The sequence below is a fragment of the Bufo bufo genome, chromosome 2 (genome assembly GCF_905171765.1).
Source record: "Bufo bufo chromosome 2, aBufBuf1.1, whole genome shotgun sequence".
Classification (NCBI taxonomy): Eukaryota; Metazoa; Chordata; class Amphibia; order Anura; family Bufonidae; genus Bufo; species Bufo bufo.
In genome coordinates, this window is record NC_053390.1 from 704,240,619 (window position 1) to 704,260,987 (window position 20,369).

Consider the following 20,369-nt stretch of genomic DNA (forward strand, 5'->3'; position numbering starts at 1 on the left):
AGGTGTGCTTCCTGTGTTCCCTCTGATCCCGGTGTGTTCCCCCTCTGTGACCTGTGTGTGAGCTCTGTGACCCCAGTATGAGCTAGGTCTGCAGCACTTTTAGGACACCACCAAACAGCGTGCTTGTGACATGGCCGTTCTGCGTTCAATTACCGCATGGCTGTCTGGGCCATAGAGGGCTCTAGTTAAACTATTGAAGACAGCATTGTTTAGGTGGTCTGCATTGGTAATGGGGGGGGGGGCAGAGGCATTGGAGTATAGATCTGAAGTCCAAATTAGCAGTGTTTTTTTTTTTTATAAAGTAATTGGGGGGGGGGGGGGGGAGCAGACCAGGGCTGCTAATAAAGGAATCTGTAAAGCTATGTCACACATTATAACAGTGTCATCCAAAGATCCCCAATAAGTGTCATCCATAGATCCCCCATAACAGTGTGTCATCCACAGATCCCCCATAACAGTGTGTCATCCACAGATCCCCCATAAGTGTGTCATCCACAGATCCCCCATAACAGTGTGTCATCGACAGATCCCCATAACAGTGTGTCATCGACAGATCCCCCATAACAGTGTGTCATCGACAGATCCCCCATAACAGTGTGTCATTCACAGATCCCCCGTAACAGTGTCATCCACCGATTCCCCCATAACAGTGTCATCCACCGATTCCCCCATAACAGTGTCATCCACCGATTCCCCCATAACAGTATCATCCACAGATCCATCATAACAGTGTTTCTTCCATAGATCCCCAATAAGTGTCATCCACAGATCCCCAATAAGTGTCATCCATAGATCCCCCATAACAGTGTGTCATCCACAGATCCCCCATAACAGTGTGTTATCCACAGATCCCCCATAACAGTGTGTTATCCACAGATCCCTCATAACAGTGTGCCATCCACAGATACCCCATAACAGTGTCACCCACAGATCCCCCATAACAGTGTGTCATCCACAGATCCCCCATAACAGTGTCATCCAAAGATCTTCCATAAGTGTGTCATCCTCAGATCCCCCATAACAGTGTCATCCACCGATTTCCCCCATAACAGTATCATCCACAGATCCATCATAACAGTGTGTCATTCATATATCCCCCATAACAGTGTGTCCTCCACAGATTCCTCCAGTAAAATAAAATAAATAAAACTTGATTCATCCTGGGCAAAGTATGCAAATTGGCTGCTTGAAGTCAAAAGGGCAGAGGTCTTGATGCTCCAAGTCAAGTTAGTCGCACCACAGTCCTACCTCTTTCCCACTGATTGATGGCTCAGTGCTTTTTTTCTTTAGATGCAATGCGCCTAAGATCCTGCATATGCACTGTTATGTTTCACTTTCAGCATCTGCGCAGTGATCCGACCTTCAATGGACTTGGCATCAGAGGTTCACTCTTGGGGGTTCCTGTTTCATTTTCAGCAGCATCTGCGCAGTGAGTCGATCATCCACAGATCCCCCAGTACAGTGTCATCCACAGATCCCCCAGTACAGTGTCATCCACAGATCCTCCATAACAGTGTCATCCACAAATCCCCCATAACAGTGTGCATTCGCAGCATTATCTCCATTCACTGCTATGGAATTGCCAGTGATCAGCTATTTTCAGCACACTATTAGCATAATTGAGGACGACCATGCATGCACATTGTGCTCTCACTTACTTCAGGAACCCGGATGGGATAACCCCTTTTTTTTCTGCTTATAAACTGCACCATGAAAAAAATTAAGTGCTCTGGCTATTCTTCATGCAGGTTCCATGTCCAGAATTCCCTTTGAAAATTGGCATTAATGAAAATCCACAGCAAAACTGCATCAAAAAGTGTGCTATAAAATGCATCAGAAAAAAACACATCCAAAAAAACCTTATGTTGATTCTGCATTAGGTTTTTTAAGCACAGAAAATACTCTCTCTGACCATCCCCAAAGAGGCTGCAGGATCAGCAGCTTACAGTGGAAAGGCTAAAGAGAGATAATGTGGCATTCTGCAATCAGCTGCTGTGGTTGCAACCGCTGTCCGTGCCTACAAAGTTCTGTCAGAGTTCTGATCTGATATTTCAGGATTTGGGGCGCCACTTTCAATTTTGCCCAGGGCCACACTTTGTCTAAAACTGGCCCTGGTATTCACAAACCCCCAAGAGTGAACATCTGAAGCCAAGTACACCGCGCAGATGCTGAAAATGAAACGGGAACCCTATAGAGCAAACCTCCGAAGCCAAGTACATTGAAGATTGGCTCACCGTGCAGAAGCTGAAAATGAAACAGGAACCCCCAAGAGTGAACCTCTGAAACCAAACACAGTGAAGATCGACTCACTGCGCAGATGCTGCTGAAAATGAAACAGGAACCCCCAAGAGTGAACCTCTGATGCCAAGTCCATTGAAGGTCGGATCACTGCGCAGATGCTGAAAGTGAAACATAACAGTGCATATGCAGGATCTTAGGCGCATTGCATCTAAAGAAAAAAAGCACTGAGCCATCAATCAGTGGGAAAGAGGTAGGACTGTGGTGCGACTAACTTGACTTGGAGCATCAAGACCTCTGCCCTTTTGACTTCAAGCAGCCAATTTGCATACTTTGCCCAGGATGAATCAAGTTTTATTTATTTTATTTTATTTTGCGAAGTTTTCCTTAAGATGAAACAGGCAAAGACATAGTTGGAGACATGACAACACTGCGAGCACTTAGGGAGGCATTATGTTGATGTCAGGTTCCCTTTAAACCTATCCAGAATGGCAGCAGCTCCCAGGGGATTCACATTACACATATCAAGGCAAGTCTGTGAAGAGGGGTAGGGGAATGAGTGAGCAGGATCACAGTGAGACAGATAAGCAGACTGCTGCAGCTACATGGGCTGAGATATAAACTTCCTAAGTGCTTTATTCACAACCATACAGATCAGTACTTCTCTATAATATCCTCTAATTATTCTCAGACTGCTTCTGAGTGATTAAGAGAATGTTATGTAGAAGATTCTCCTCTACTATCAGTGCACAGTGGATGACAGCTAGTCTCCACCCACCATATCTTGGAAAACTGGTAAACTAGATATTTAGCATGCACAGCACAAAATTGCCAACCAGAATATATTTTTTTTTCTTGACAACTTATCCAAAAATCACAGACATCCAGCATTTTTTTTACTGAGAAAGCCGTAACAATGATAAAGATTCCATTTAATGCCTATATCTCAATATGCTGATAAGAACTCATTACAAGCATATGCTATGAGCTTTAAAATTATAATTACCACTGAAATAACCTACTCAAGAACCACCAGCCTCAAAAAAAAAAAAAAATCACTGACACGTCTATTTTCTTTTTCACTGACAGAGAAAAAAGTTGCCTATTCTTATGGACGGCTAAAAAATGCCAGATACAAGTCATATACAGTGGATATAAAGTCTACACACCCCTGTTAAAATGTCAGGTTTCTGTGATGTAAAAAAAATGAGACAAAGATAAATCATTTCAGAAGTTTTTCCACCTTTATTGTGATCTATAAACTGTACAACTCAATTGAAAAACAAACTGAAATCTTTTAGGTAGAGGGAAGAAAAAATATAAAAATAAAATAATATGGTTGCATAAACTAATACTTATACTTTGTTGAAGCACCTTTTGATTTTATTACAGCACTCAGTCCTTTTGGGTATGAGTCTATCATAGGGTTGTTGCGGGTATCGAAATTTCGATACCCAATCGATACTTCTGTCCCGGTATCGATACGATACCGGGATTTCCATTTTTTCGATACTGGGCTGCGCTTCTGCGCAGTCTAGTATCTCTGAACATGAGAGCGCTGCTCTCAGCGCGCTCATGTTCTCTCAGCAGCACGGGGAGAAGGAAGCAGTCTCTCCCTCCCCCTGTGCTGCTGCCGCCGCTGCCACCAATGAGAAGAGAGGGGTGGAGGAGGGGCGGGCGCACTGCGCCATCAATGATAGTACTTTTCCTACACAGAGCCGCGCCCAGCGATGTCCCAGCACTCACCATTAGTCCTGGGCGCCGCTCCGTTTGCCCGCTGTGCCCCATTACTGTCTCCTCTCCTGCTCCACATGCTGATTACTATCGGAGGGATGGGGAGGAGACATCAGCTTCTCTAGTGGGCGTTCCTTCCTGCGCTGCGATTGGACAGCGCTACAGCCAGGGAGAAGGAACGCCCACTAGTGAAGCTGATGTCTCCTCCCCATCCCTCCGATAGTAATCAGCATGTGGAGCAGGAGAGGAGACAGTAATGGGGCACAGCGGGCGAACGGAGCGGCGCCCAGGAATAATAGTAAGTGCTGGGACATCGCTGGGCGCCGCTCTGTGTAGCCTAATACTGAAAGTCTGGACCCAGGAAAAGTAGACTTTAACCCATAATACAGGAGGCGGGTGCCGGTAGCAGAATCGCATTGCCGGCATCCTGCCCCTGACACCCGCCTCCTGTATTAAGGGGTAATTATCATTGGTGGTGCAGTGTGCCCCTTCTCCCCCCCCCCCCCCCTCAACCCCGCATCCCATTAAAATCATTGGTGCCGGCCCCTCTCTACCACCCCAGTATTAAAATCATTGGTGGCAGTGGCCACAAGGTCCTCTCCCCTCCCCCTCATTGGTGGTGCAGTGGCAGCTTCTGATCGGAGCCCCAGCTGTGTAAGCCTGGGGCTCCGATCAGTTGCCATGGCAGCCAGGACGCTACTGAAGCCCTGGCTGCCATGGTAACATCCGTGATGCTGTGTGCACAGAGCACAGAGCAGCAGGGACAGTGTGAAGTCCTAATTACCCTGATAGAGCTCTATCAGGGTGAATAGGACAAGGGATGAAAAGATCCCAGGTTCTGGCCCCTAGGGGGGGGAATCGTTATTAAATAAAAAGTGTAAAAAAAAAAGGAAAAAAATACCCCACCAACATATGAAGTATGAATCACCCCCTTTTCCCAATTTCACATATAAAATGTATAAATAATAAACATATTACATATTGCCACGTCAGAAAAGTCCAAACTATTAAAATATAAAAAAAATCTATGCGGTGAACGCCAGAACAGAAAAAATAAAAAAATACTGCGCGATTCGCCATTTTTTAAAATGCAGAATGCATGTGGCTTTTTTTTTTTTCACGTGGTATCGAATGGTATCGAGTATCGCAATACTTTTTCATGGTATCGAAACCGAATAAAAAAATTGGTATCGCAACAACTCTAGTCTATCAGCATGGCACATTTTGACTTGGCAAGATTTGCCCACTCTTCTTTGCATAAACACTCCAAATCTGTCAGATTGCGAGGGCATCTCCTGTGCACAGCCCTCTTCAGATCACCCGACTGATTTTTAATCGGATTCAGGTCTGGGCTCTGGCTGGGCCATTCCAATACTTTAATCTTCTTCTGGTGAAGCCATTCCTTTGTTGATTTAGATGTATGCTTTGGTTGGTTGTCATGCTGAAAGATTAAGTTCCTCCTTATGTTCAGCTTTCTAGCAGAAGCCTGACAGTTATTTGGAACTGTTCATAATTCCCTCTAGCTTAACTAAGGCCCCAGTTCCAGCTGAAGAAAAACAGCCCCAAAGCATGATGCTGCCTCCACCATGCTTCACTGTGGGTATGGTGTTCTTTTGGTGATGTTCAGTGTTGATTTTGGGCCAAACATATCTTTTGGAATTATGGCCAAAAAGTTCAACCTTGTTTTCATCACACCATAACACCTTTTCCCACATGCTTTTGGGCGACTTCAGATGTGTTTTTGCAAAATGTAGCCTGGCTTGGATGTTTTTCTTCGTAAGAAAAGGCTTTTGTCTTGCCACTCTACCCCATAGCCCAGACATATGAAGAAAACGGGAGATTGTTGTCACATGTACCACACAGCCAGTACTTGTCAGATATTCCTGCAGCTCCTTTAATGTTGCTGTAGGCCTCTTGGTAGCCTCCCAGACCAGTTTTCTTCTCGTCTTTTCATCAATTTTGGAGGGACATCCAGTTCTTGGTAATGTTACTGTTGTGCCATATTTTCTCCACTTGATGACGGTCTTCACTGTGTGCCATGGTATATCTAATGCCTTGGAAATTCTTTTGTACCCTTCTCCTGACTGATACCTTTTAACAATGAGATCCCTCTGATACTTTGGAAGCTCTCTGTGGACCATGGCTTTTGCTGTGGGATGCGACTAAGAAAATTTCAGGAAAGACCAACCAGAGCAGCTGAACTTTATTTGGGGTTAATCAGAGGCACTTTAAATGATGGCTGGTGTATGCTGACTCCTATTTAACATGATTTTGAATGTGATTGCTTAATTCTGAACACAGCTACATCCCCAGTTATAAGAGGGTGTGCACACTTATGCAACCACATTATTATTATTTTTTGTTTTCTTCCCTTCACCTAAAAGATTTTAGTTTGCTTTTCAATTGAGCGGTACAGTTTATAGGTCACATTAAAGGTGGAAAAAGTTCTGAAATGATTTATCTTTGTCTCATTTTTTTTTACAGTCCAGAAACCTGACATTTTAACAGGGGTGTGTAGACTTTTTATATCCACTGTAGTTGTCATAAATAGTGTTATCCCTCATGTACACACACTGTACTCTGATTAATACAAAGATTGTTGAAAGGTTGGGTATGCTTTAATAGAGCTGAGTGATATTTTTAATGGTCCTATGAGTTCAGGAACATGATATACTGTACAGTACAAAATCTCTTCATATCTAGTGTGGGAAACAGGAGAGGAACCCAACATCCATAAGCAGTAAAATCACAGCTTGATTTATAATTCCATAAATTCCAAATAATAGTAACCCAGGTAACAAATAAAATAATATCATTATACAAGTAACCAATATTATCTCCATACTGTTACTGAACAAAACCCAGTAAACCAAGACCAATAATAACACAAGACCATGAACACAAATTACCACCACATAGTGACTGAGTATCTCCATACTGACTATGAATGTAAACCATTGTACTATGACCAAAATTACCACCATACAGTGACTGCGTAGTAATGGATACCAATTCGACATAGGTATTGTGCAGACTATATAAATCAATACAGTACAGTTATCGCCAGTGACTTACAGGTGGTGTCCTCACAGATTTGTAATCATTGACTTGCCCTTTTCTGAACCATCCAGTCCAGACTGCCATGAAGACATCCTCCAGTTACAACTGTGCAGAATGCAAAGACATCTTTTGGCTCCTCGTTTTTCCAGCACTTTCAGTAATTGTATCCCTTTTTTGTTTCCCTATATAATTGTATTGTCCCCCTTTGTATCGTACCATAGTAGTGCCCCAACGTAATGCCCCCTTTGTGTCCCCATATAGCGGAAAAGTCGCCCTTTGTGCCTCCATACAGTAGTAATGTCCTGGTTTGTACCTTACATGGTAGTAATGCCAGCCGTTCTTCCCCCTACAATACTCATGTCTCCAACTGTGCCCTGGTATAGTATTAATGTCTCCTACTGTGTTCACTTTGCAACAATGAAAACTGAAACTCACCTAGCCCCATTCCCATGCTGAGAGGTCCACTTTGTTAACAGCCCCGGCAGGTGAAATGACGCAGCTCGTTATTGTGCCGTCTGACATATGTGTCTAAGATGCAAAGCTCGCTGTCATCAAACAAGTGCTCTTTATCCTTAAGATTTAGCCACACAGCTGAGCGTTGACGTGAGGTGCAAAGCATGGCAGATGGATGGACTTGGTTCTTCTGTATAGCCATAGCTGGGGTATCTGAAAAATTGAATAATTTTTAATAAACATCCCATCACTGTCTGTTTTAACCCTGGCAACACACTGAGGCAGCAACTGTATCACCCAAAAGATCCTACGGCAAAACACAAAAAGAGAAATATTGTATGCATGTATTGTGTATGCAGTCCAGTGCAGTGAGGAGTGCCAGGAATTGTACTCTGGGGAAACAAAATGGCAGCTACCCCAGTGTATGGTCAGCACAACGTCAGGAGGACATCCTTAAAGGGGTATTCCCATCTGAGACAAAGGGGGCATATCGCTTGGATATGCCCCCATTGTCTGATAGGTTCGGGTCCTACTTCTGGGACCCACACCTACGCAGAGAACAGAGTGGAGAAGGTGTTGGCTGAAGGACCCCGGGCGCTCTCCCCATTGTACTGAATTCATTCATTTCTATGGGGCCGACGGAAATAGCGGAGTCAGTGCTCAGTTATTTTCGGCGTCCCCATAGAAATGAATGAAGGGCGACTGCGCTCTCCACAACATTCGGGGCTCCATTCTCGGTGTATGTGCAGGGCCCAGCGTTGGGACCCGCACCTATCAGACAATGGGGGCATATCCTAGTGATATGCATCTATTCCCTGAGATGGGAAAACCTCTTTAAGATCTACTCACATCTGCGGTAATTATTTCCATTATTCTGGTCCAGCAGAGAAAATTATGTCAATGGCGAATCTGTCCCATGAAAGACAAATGGTGCCCAGCGGATCCACTAATTATGATGGGATCCATCAGATTTCCGTCATGGTGTCCGTTATTTTACCAGACAAAATAGCGCAAAATAACTGTGTTGTTTTGCATGGCATTTTGTATGAAATCTGCGACAAAGGCCTCTAATGGAGCCTCCAAAAAAAAAAAGATGTTAAGCAGCCTTACACAGCAACAGAGTTAAATGATGGATTTGTATGCTGCTCCAATTGAAGTCAATAGGCCAGTGCCAAACAAACATGTTCAGTTCCGGGAAGTAAGCTTCGTATGACAGCCGCATTTCTATGACTGACCGCTACTCATCTGACTCACAGCATTGTAGTGATTGATGATGCTGTGAGTTCCTGCTCCACCGCAGTTCTACTGTACTGTTATCACTTTTAGGCTTTTTTCACACTGGCGTTTTGGCTTTCTGTTTGTGAGATCCGTCATGGGCTCTCACACGCTGTCCAAAACGGATCAGTTTGGCACTAATGCATTCTGAATGGAAAAGGATCCGCTCAGAATGCATCAGTTTGGCTCCGTTCCGCCTCCATTTCGCTTTGGACACCAAAAAGCTGCTTGTAGCATTTTGGTGTCCGCTTGACAAAACTGAGCCAAACGGATCACAATGTAAGTCAATGGGGACGGATCAGTTTTCTCTGACACAATCTGGCACAATAGAAAATGGATCCTTCTCCCATTGACTTTCAATGGAGTTCATGACGGATCCGTCTTGGCTATGTTACAGATAATACAAACGGATCCATTCATGACGGATGCATGCGGTTGTATCATTGTAACGGGTCAGTTTTTGTAGATCCGTGACGGATCCGCCCAAAACGCGAGAGTGAAAGTAGCCTTAGTTAAGTACAGTATAGTAAACCCACAATTGGCAGGAACTCATGATTTATCAGGTCAAACAATCAGTGGTCCCACTGGGAAATGCAGCCCTCATACACCAAACACTGGCCTTACTGTACAGATAGAATCTACAACTAATAATTGAGTCAATTTTTTTAATTATTTTTTGTGAAGATTAGTCTCTAATACTGAGATACAGGGGAGAATTTATCATCTCCCTTCGCCAGAAACCCTATGTTTGCGACTTTACATTTCATTGTGCCTCAATTTAAGCGCAGTTGATGTTTCTACGCCTCCCGAGCCAGTTTCAGAAAAGGCGCATAAAGAGGGAGAAAGTGGGACCACTTTCTGGCGTAAAAGAAGACTGAAACCTACAGCTTCAGCTCCCAGCTGCCGTAGATTTCAGTTTAGGCGCATGGACTGCTGGAGGATGCGCCTAATTCACATTGAGGCCTGCTCCTTGCGATAAATTAAGCGCATCCTTTGGCAGTGCAGGGAATATCATACACCAGTCTATGGTAATTTCCCCATAGACTATACCAGGGATTGATAAATTACTGTACTATTTAGATCTAGTTCAAACATTTTAGGAGTCTATTTGATCTTTTTCCCAGTAGCCACATAATTAAAACTTCCTACAGATGTATAACTGCTGTAAATGTGTATAGAAAATCAAACAAGACTGTTGGTGCCATCAGCAAATTTTAGGGCTTACTGGCCGCTGGGATTTGTCCAGCTCTGGACTATACCATCAAATAGGACTCCATGTTGCCAAGTGTTGGGTGTCTGTGCAGGTGGGTACCAGAGGTTTTTCAGTTTTACATCAGAGTTGTAGCCTTAGGCCTTACCTGTTTTCCTAAGCCTGTGTGAAAATGTCCACATATTTCCAAGAAAAAAAATGGAAAATTTAATCATTTTGATTTGACAGAAATTGGATTTTTCACAAATGCTATAAATGATTGTTATCCTTATAATTTGAGAACATACAATGTGCTTGACCCCTTCCTGTCGGTCTGGGAATGTCGTGACTGACAGATGAAACTTCTAAAATGGAATGCTCTATTTTAAGATGAAGAGTGTGAAAGGGCATTGATGGGATCACGGCTGCTGAGCAGACAATGGTGTTTACTCTCCCTGAGCTCCACGTGCGTGCCAGTTCAATTTCCAAGTCTGTGTATCACCATGTTATAGCGTGCAAGCTTCTGATGTCATGTTCAACACTCCACCATAAAAGCTGTGCGAGGGGACGGTGCACTTGGGTTAGCACTATAGGTTATAGTGGATGGATAGCAGCAGATAAAAAAAATTACAATGTGCTTAAAGAATTTTTTTATCATTCACATTCATTTAAAACTTGATAATCATAAAATAATATACCTTTGAAAACGTGTTGTTTCCAGAGATCAGACACTGCAGAATTCCCATCATATATGGATCCTTCCTATTCACATATCTTCAAGTCTAATGTAATATGTCATTTTTATGCCAAATATTTATATGGTACTTTCATGGAGTAGTTGTGTGAATACGGCCTCAGGCCATGCAGCCCCATATTTCTGTCCTGATCTTTAAGAAAATAGTTCCATAATTTACCCTCAAGCACATGCCATGTTTTTTTTTTCTAATTCTGTGTACCTCAGTACAGAGTGTGAGTGTATGGTAACATTAAGGCCCCCTATGCCTCTCTGAGCACTGTACCATAACCCAGGACTACGGGAGGTAGTATGAAGAAATTATACAGCCATGTCCATGAGGCCTAAAGGCAAGTAAATGCCTTCATGCCTAGCAAGAAAGGATACAGACTGGATACACCTTTTGTATAGTATATACTGTACTAGCAGAATTACCAGACTTTGCACAAATCTTTGTTGTTTGTGTGTGTGGTTAAAATATCCACAGTGCTCCCATATCAGTGACATCCACAGTTCTCCATACCATTGACATGCACTTTACCCCCATACTAATGACACCCACAGCGCCCCCTATAACAGGGACCTCCACAGCTCCTCCATAACAGGGACCTCCACAGCTCTGCCATACCAGTGACATCCACAGTAATCCCATAACAGTGACATCCACAGTTCCCCCATAACAGGGACATCCACAGTACCCCCATAACAGTGACATCCACAGTTCCCCCATACTAGTGACATCCACAGTACCCCCATAAGTGACATCCACAGTACCCCCATAACAGTGACCTCCAAGGTACCCCCATAACAGTAAAGTAAAATGCCTGGGTTGTAATGGAATCCCGATGTAAAACAAAAATGGCTGGAAACCTGGTGTAAAACTGTTTGTATGTCAGTGAGGCCAAGAATGAAGGACCTGTGAGCTTCTATTGGCTAATGAGGCTCGTGTGATGGTGCCATATTTGCTTTTGTATTGTTCGCAACATGCCGTAGTTTTATTCCGGCCGCCTCTCGGCATGCTTGCCGGATGTCCGGCCCGCTCCCATTATAGTCAGTGGGGCTGGAGCGGACTTCCGGCGGCACGGTGCACTAGAGGCAACACGGATCCGGCAGGCTGTTCCCCCGCTGGAGAAGGCTGCCGCTAGTGTGAAAGTAGCCTTAGAAGACTATACGGGGTATTTATCATTTTTAGAATCAGTTTGGCCGGAGGTAACATTGCCATTGTTTGCAACAAATGTATCAAAATGTTGATAGATTTGTTGTATCTTCAAATATGTCTGAAGATGTTTCATTCATTTTTATGACACTAATCTACTGAAGTTAAAAAGTCGCAATTCATAAATGTGTAAATCCTGTCCCGGTAGTAAACCATTCCCACTTTTCATTCCACTTTGGCAAGCTGATGTACACGGCATAAATACCTGTAATTTTTGGTGCAAATGGTTAATAGATTCTGGAGTAAAATGTGCCAGAAATACACAAATACATTTAGGCCTCATGCACACGACCGTATGTATTTAGTGGTCCACAAACTGCAGATCTTTCTGCAGTTTGTGGAAAAAATTCCTTTTCTTGACCATAAAACGGACAAGAATAGGATATGTTCTATAATTTGCTGAATGTCTGCACAGATGCAGACGGATGAATGGGTCTACATGCAGACTGCACACGGATAAATGGGTCCGTGTGAGATCTGTACCCAAACAACAATCACAAGTATGAGGCCTTAAAATGTGGGTCTGTATATTAAACCAGCTCCTCCATTGTACAGATGGGCATTGAAGTTCACAGCCTCCATCAATACTATCTTCTGACATGTCTTAAAGGTTTTCTCCAGGATTCAACCAATGATGACCTATCCCTGAGATAGGTCCCTAATATCAAATTGGTGGTAGCCCAACAAGCCGCGCCCCTGCAGATCACCTGTTCAGGAGTGGCTACACAGCTCCATCCATTATGTAGTAGACTGATCTGATTACTGCAACACTGTTTCCAGTCACTTGAAGTAACCAGCTCCATCCACTACACAATGGATGGAACTTTGTATTTCCAGTGCTCCCATATTTCAAGTTACTTCTGAGCAACTAACTGTCAGGGGTTTGGGACCTCCGCTGATCTGGTATAGGTGGTCTATCCTAGGGATAGGTCATCCATTGGTGAATCCTAGAGAACCCCTTTAATTACCTGTCTAAAGGGAGTTAAAGTGGTTATCCAAGAGTAAGACAGATGTCCCAGAGTGTATGACCTGAGGTAGAGATCATATTTCCCTGGGCCCTGCCACTGGGTTTGGTGTCTGATGCCCCCAGGCCTGCTCTTCCTCACGGTCTCTTGTCTCCCCCATCAACAGATGTTGATCTCTGCAGGTAGGGAGAGGAAGAGCCTCCTGAGATTCCAACGCTGGGACAAGGTAAGTATCAACTCCACCTCAGGTTGGCCACTCTGAGAGGTCTTGGATAACCAATTAAATTACTTTTGGACAGGTCATTAAAGGGGTTCTTTAGGATTCAACAATGGATGACCTATACCTAAAATTGGCCATCTATACCAGATCACCAGGGGTCCCATACCCATGCCAGTCAGCTGGCAACTCTGGGAGGTCTCTTTTGCTCTTGGGTAACCCCTTTAAAGGTTATCATACCCTGTACTAGTGATTTCATATTTCACAGTTGTTGTTCTTCTCTCCCCAGTACACGTGAAAGCCTGGCTTCCAATACTTCAAGTATTGTTGAAAGTAACAGACGGCAGAACCCCGCTCTTAGTCCTGCCCATGCAGGTGCTGGTCCAGCTTTTAACTTCCGAACATCTGCTGCAGAAACCACAACAACGGATGCTGATAAACTACAGAAACCCGCTAACTGTTTGCAAGCTTCTGTAACTAGTGTTTGATAGCCGCTCAGCCTCAAATCTTGTTCTGTCTCATCCTCTACAGCAAAGTTTACTACACTGGGACCGATGTTTACATCTCTTTACAAGCAAGCCTCACATCCACAGTTTTTGTGTCTTTCTTAAACTGTGCTGCTATTTAGCCCAGGGGGCAACAACAAGAACAGAATACCAACTTTTTTTGTATTATTATTGTTGTTATTATTTTGGTTTTCTTGTTTCTTTTTTTTACCATCATTCCTTTCCATAACGTAGAGCTCAGTAGAAATTGAAAAATGCTAGGAGTTAATATGCACATTATTCTTCATGTAAATGTAACAGAGCACATTCAAGAGTCTAAACACTGTATTTCTCTTTTTTGTTGGACGCTGTGCGGCATGCAGCAGAGTACTTCCTTTAAAGCAGCGGTGCTTGGTAGAAAACACAAGTTTGTAGATTTGCAGAACAGTTTTTATTCCGTTCTGTATTATAAAAAGAGAAAGAGAGAAAAAAAACTATTTATTTTTAACAACACACAAATGATATGAACCTAATTTTAAACGTATATACAGTATATATATTCCTACTTAGTGCCCATGATGTTCAGCCAATGTGAAGAACCAAAATATTAGACCATATCACACGGCAATAAGAGTTGCTACATCTGTGCTTTTTATCTTCTGGCTATCTACATACACGTCATTGTGCTGTCACATATAAGTATAAAATGTATTGGATGTGTTGTTCAGGGACCTGCATGCAGTATACGGAATGACAGTTGTGTTAATCCTCTCTATAATAATACACTAGTTAACAATACAGTATTACAAGTATCACAAATCAAGCAAACTAACTCATCCTAACAGTACGGGTGAAAGAGAACTTCTCAGCAAAGTATGACAAGGTAGTGTATGAAAGGCAAGCATATTGTGTTCGAGCCATGTCACGGGATTACTGATTCTTAATTTCCATGATCATCCATATTCATACCCACACTACATTAAAAAAAAGAAAAAAAACTGACCAATGTTCAGGCTGGACAAAAACATGTCGATCAGCGCTCATATGCCTATTACACTGGCCAGTGGAAGAATAATAACTACCGCGATCGTTCCTCCCCCATCTGGTTGTATGATAAAAGATGCCTTCAACCAACAAACAAATCTGTTGGCTGACCTGCAGCCCAATAACACAGGCCAACTATTGGGAAAGAGCCTGTGAACTTTTCTTCCTGATTATTGACCTAAAAATTGTCCTGTGTAATAGGGTTTTTTAAAGAGAACCTGTCACCACGAAAAGCAGTGCAGTCTGAAAGCACCATGTCATAGAGCAGGAGGAGCTGAACAGATTGCTATACAGTTTTGTGGGAAAAGATTCAGTAAAACTTTTAATTTATACGTTTATATCTCTGCTCTTTCTGAGTTCATTTGTACACTGGGGCCATTTTATCAGTGTTTTACAGCTATCTCTGAATACACACTTACACAGAAAATGATATCACTGATAATAGCCGAATAGGGAGTCTCGAGCTCAGAAAGAGCAATGTATAAATTACAGGTTTTACTGAATCTTTTCCAACAAAATGATATATGAATATGCTCACCTTCTCCCGCTGTATAACATGCTGCCTGCAGGTTGCACTGCATTTTGTGGTGACTTGTCCTCTTTAAGAAACGATTGGAGTGTTTGGTAGAGATTTTTAACTGTGAAGCTAGAATATATCTTTCTAATCACAAGACCTGAGCTAGAACAATACATTTTCCATATATGTGCATGTATTTATACTCATTTCACTTATGTATACCCAGCGCTGCTGCTTTAAAATCCCACATGAAAGGTTCCACTGTGCCAGAAATCTTAGTGGTACCAGTAAAGTGGCAGCAGGGTGGAGCCATAGTTATTCTGAGCCTAAATAGTACCAAACACGACCTTGAATAGCAATTTGGCATCTTATATGTATTAAAACATTTCATCCTCATATATTGATTAACTGCTAAATTTAGAATTTATTTTTTGCCATCAGATAACTGTAGTTTTATTTGGCTGGTACGTACCCTACTGGAAGTTGTAAATACTAGTCTGTTTTTTTATAGCATAGATCTAGTTCTGGGAGTAGAAAAAATGTCAGCCAATTTGACAATCATTTTCTGGTGCTCAGGGCAGGTTAAAAAAAAGTTGCAATATAAAACTGCAGAGCATCATGGTTCCAATTTTAGAATCCATAAAAACATTTTAGGGGGTAACTATTGAAAATTAAAATCTTCTCTATTGTGCTCTATGCATTGATGATGATCTCATCCTTGCTTAAATATGTTGCATCTTGTTACATCTGCAAAAACATACTTTTTTTTAATGTTGTTTTTTCTTTTTAAGTGGCACGTACAGGCCAATGAAATGAAAGTGATCTGAATGTGCAAAACCAAGTTAGTAACTTTGAAGCAGGACCAGAGACAGACAAAAACATCACTTGGGCACCTTTTGTGACCAAGTTTAAAAATGTAGGAGCCAAATGATATTTTTCAGTGGCATTTACAACTATATTAGTTGCCATTTGGAGCCCTGCATTGAAGTGGTTTTCCAGCTTTGGCTGGGTCCACGCATATGATGTAGAGTACTTTGGTCATCCAGCATACCACTGCATAGGGGATTATACCATTGCCAGACTTCTGCACCCTATATTTCTTTATACATGTACAAATGAGCCTGTATCATCCATATCCTAGAAATACCAGATAGTTTATCTTCAGCTGGGCAAGTAAAAGTGACCAACAGATAACGGTCCCTTCACTAGGAACATAAATCTTAGGGGAACAAAGAGCTTGATATCCTTTTTTTTTTTCTGTGAAAGTCAAATTACATGAAACAGTTTTATTTGTAACATCTTTGTGAGCCCAAGTTGATGAAAAACATTTTTTTTCTAGTTTTATTTTTGATCATTTTTATAATTTCAGTTCTCCTTTAAATTTATTTGTATGAAACAAAAGGCAAGAATAGCCTAACAACATGATTTCTTTCAAACGGAAGGATATCATTTTTTTATTCTGTGGATTAGATTGTAATGCCTAAATTTGGCTTCTCAGAATAACATGATTTGTGATGGTGATCATTAGAACAAAGCATTAAGTATGTTCAAAACATTTGGGCATTCTTTTCACGCAAAAAATATTCCTTATCCTTTAAGAAATGTGTGAGGAGAGCAAAAAAATAAAAGCATTGTGTTTTGTTTCACATTTCAGTTTTACAAGTGGAGAAGAATGTGCAAAGTTGGGGTGAATGTGAATTTTTCATTTTCTGAATATGATTATAGAATGTTTCAAAATTGGAACCTAGATGCTGGAATCTTTACAGGTTGGGTGGTGTGAATATTTGGTTACATTAGCAAAGCTCTAAGACATAGCTGCCCACCAACAGTCATGCCAGCTGGATACATCCTTCAGGTTTTTGGTGCCCATGCCCGACACACACAATACAAGATTTTATTGCTTAGTTCAAGCATGCTCAACCTGCAGCCCTCCAGCTGTTGCAAAACTACAATTCCCAGGATTCCCAGACAGTCTACAGCTATCAGCCTGCAGCAGGGCATAGTGGGAGTTGTAGTTTTACAACAGCTGGAGGGCCACAGGTTGAGCATGCCTGGCTTAGTTGTATAATTCAACCTGAAAGCACATGTTGACAATATAGATATGATGCTGGTTGTGAACATTGGTGTTTGGCTGTGTTCTAGAACTCTGTAGAGATATGCTCCGCTTCCATCTTTTTAAAAAATATATTTTTAAGTGGTGCTGTGTATCTAGAAAAAAGAGGACTGGTTTTCTGATCTTTTACTTGTTCAACTGGAAAAATAAAGCTTCTCAACATTTCATCGGTAGGTGAAGAGATGAAGCAATGTATCTCAGAATACAGTAAAAATTTTGCTCATAGAAGACTCTTATTTTTTTTGCTGTACTGAGATACAGCTTCATGTCCAAAGGACATCTGTAGTTCATATTGCTACATTCCTGGTCTTTAGATTAAAAGTGTATCTGTCACCTGCTCACAATGGAGGAAGCCATTTTGAGTCGAACGGGTCTGTGAAGTCAACATATGTTCTGAACTGACAATGTGAATATTGAGTCAGTACACAAAATCTTAGTGTTTTAATTCTTTAGATTACAGATACACTTTGAGCTAAACACACAGAAAAAAAATTACATTTACATTCACTGCTCACTTTCAGACTGCATTTTTTGTTGTGTTTGTTTCAAATATCTAAAAAGGAGAAGTTTGCTTTTAACACTTATGACCCATTAGACCGAGTACCTGAAGTGTTAAGAGTTTCCAGTAGTAAAACTTCAAGGTGGAAAGGAGCAGAACTGGGAGAAGGGCAGCTGAGGACATGGCTGTTTGTTTGCACTGCCTGATCCGTGTATGCAGCTCTCAGGATGAGCTTTTTATATTGATTTCTATACACGCAGCTTGTCATGAGAGCTACATATACTGACTTGGCTATATAAACAGACATAACCATGTCCTCAGCAGCACTCCTTGTTTTGTAGACCAAGTTCTGATGTGTTATTGTGGAAAGCTGGTAACAATTCACATGCCCAGTCCAATGGGGCCTTAAGTGTTAGAAGTGAGACTTGCCTTTAAATGGGTGCTAGGTTACCGCTTTTGGTAGACTGAATACAATGGTTTTCAACAAGTCCATTATTATTTTTGGCAGTCAAGATTTAGATGGCTTTTCAAATGTCTCGAAATAAGCATTTTTAAATGTACCCAGTACTAGAAGTAGAGACAATATGGCAATAATGAAATGGCTATTTTATAATATCTTGTTACATCTTTGACTACCCAAGTGAAATCCAAAATAACAATATGCAGTATTAGGATCTGGAGATCAGAACTTTTATATGACGGCCTGTGAATAGATAATAGCAAGCAGGCTACATTGTTACAAAAATCCAAGTACTGTATACTGATATTAGATTTTATTTTGGAGCTTGAGGTGTTCTGATTCTGTGAATGCCCTATGTGCAGCCTCAAAACATTGACATAAATCTAATGGCTTTTTGCACACTTGATTCTTATTGTTGCTACAGTACGTCTTGTGTTTTTTTTTTTTTTTTGCTAATGTGTTTTCTTTATTTTCTTTTCTGTTTTTACATAAAACTACCTCCACAACTTTTAAACGGCAGCAATGTTAAAGTATACTGTACAAAACAAACATTCAAATCATGTGGATTACTCCATGAGACATCAGCGTTTTTGTAGAATGAATCATAATTTTTTCATGACCATGGTTTCTTTCCACTAAGACTTCATTTGGGTTTTTATAAGAATTGTATATTGTAAATTAAGGGCAAACAATCCTTTTTTTTTTTTAACGCTTCATCATGGTTGGAAACATTCACCAACACTTTACTTTACAGCTGAAGGTTTCTTCCTGTCGTCACTTAGCCATTGCAAGTTTTCAGGGGCCAGTGACCTCCGTCATACATTTGCCAGCCTGACTTTCCTATGACGAACAAAGCCAGATCTTTCAATACTACCGATGAGTTGACTCCACTATGACATTGTTGTTTATAGATGAGACTTAAACTGAAAGAAGTCGTAATTTCTTCAAGTCAGTGACTGAATGTGACTATTGCATTAGGGGAATAAAGTCAATACATACAAGGAGGACTTTACTGTATGTTTAAAAAGAATTTTGCAGCCAAGACTGCCTTGTATAAATGTGTTTGCACTGAAAAAAAATAATAAAAAAATCTAATTCTCGGTCTCTGGTTGCTGTAAAGCTCATCCAAATATGGATGTTCTGTTTATATTGTATAGAATTTAATATAAAAGAAAATACAGTTCATGAGATGTCTTCCCTGACGTTACTGATTTCTAACAGCACATTTGTATCATGGTTTTTATTGTGTCGGTGTATCATACTGTAAAGGATGTTTTACCTGTCATGCTTAGCATAATAACTTAAAAGGAAAAAAGTTCACAGGGATTTTTTTGTAAACTTATATTCAAAAGTCCCTTTCTATGTCAATATTGTGTCCATGTTGGTTCTGTAGTGTTGTGTGAAATATCCAAATTTTTTTTGGATTGTGTTACTTTCTAAAATATTAAATAACATTTTGGTTATATGGTTTAAGTAAACAGACTGTTTGTGCTGCAGAGAGTCAGTCAAGAGAGACCTCCTATGTAAGGTGTCTTTTTATGTAATATTAGACAGTTTAAACATATTCTGCAGCTCTGTAAAGAAGGCATCATTGGTCCCTGTACCTAATAGGGCTAGAGAATCAGTAGCTTCCAAACAGCAGTAAATATGGCCAACCAGAACTCTTCTCTGTCATGATGACGAGCAACAACCCCAAAACAGTGCTGCCTCTGCCTGCAAACAGTTGTCTGTGGTTTGGCTAAAGGATCTTTAAAACAAAGATTCTTAACACTATGGTCTCACCAGCAAGAACATGATGATGCTCAGGTCTCACCTATGGTTTGAGGTCCATTTGAAAAATTACAAATATTGTATCTCATTTTTTTCTGATGCCAGTAAAACATTAAACTAAGCGCAAAAGGAGTCAAGCTACATTAAACATATCCATATTCCTACCTTTAGTCGACAGAGGTCCAAAAAGTTTTCTAGTATATGTCAGTATACTTTTTCTATATTGTATCGAGGGTATTATTTTGTGTGATATAGCTTGTGTGATATAGCTTGGGACCCTGTGGGCGACAGTTGCCATTGTTTATCTGTAGCACCAAAATGAGGAACCAACTTACCGGTGAGAGTCCCAGCCTTTGTGCATAAACCACACCTCCAGCACAGGATCAAATCTAAGAACGTCC

General features: G+C 41.3%; 1 protein-coding gene across 2 annotated transcripts in view; it reads left to right on the top strand.

Moving 5' to 3' along the window:
* Positions 1-19,583, top strand: part of STOX2 (storkhead box 2) — a 225,984-nt gene extending 206,401 nt beyond the window's left edge. For both annotated transcript variants that reach the window (XM_040418716.1, XM_040418717.1), the window contains exon 4: positions 13,370-19,583. In XM_040418716.1, coding sequence (XP_040274650.1) covers positions 13,370-13,568 — 199 coding nt within the window. In that variant the 3' untranslated portion in view covers positions 13,569-19,583. The remainder of the gene's footprint in view (positions 1-13,369) is intronic.
* Positions 19,584-20,369: the final 786 nt, after the last annotated feature.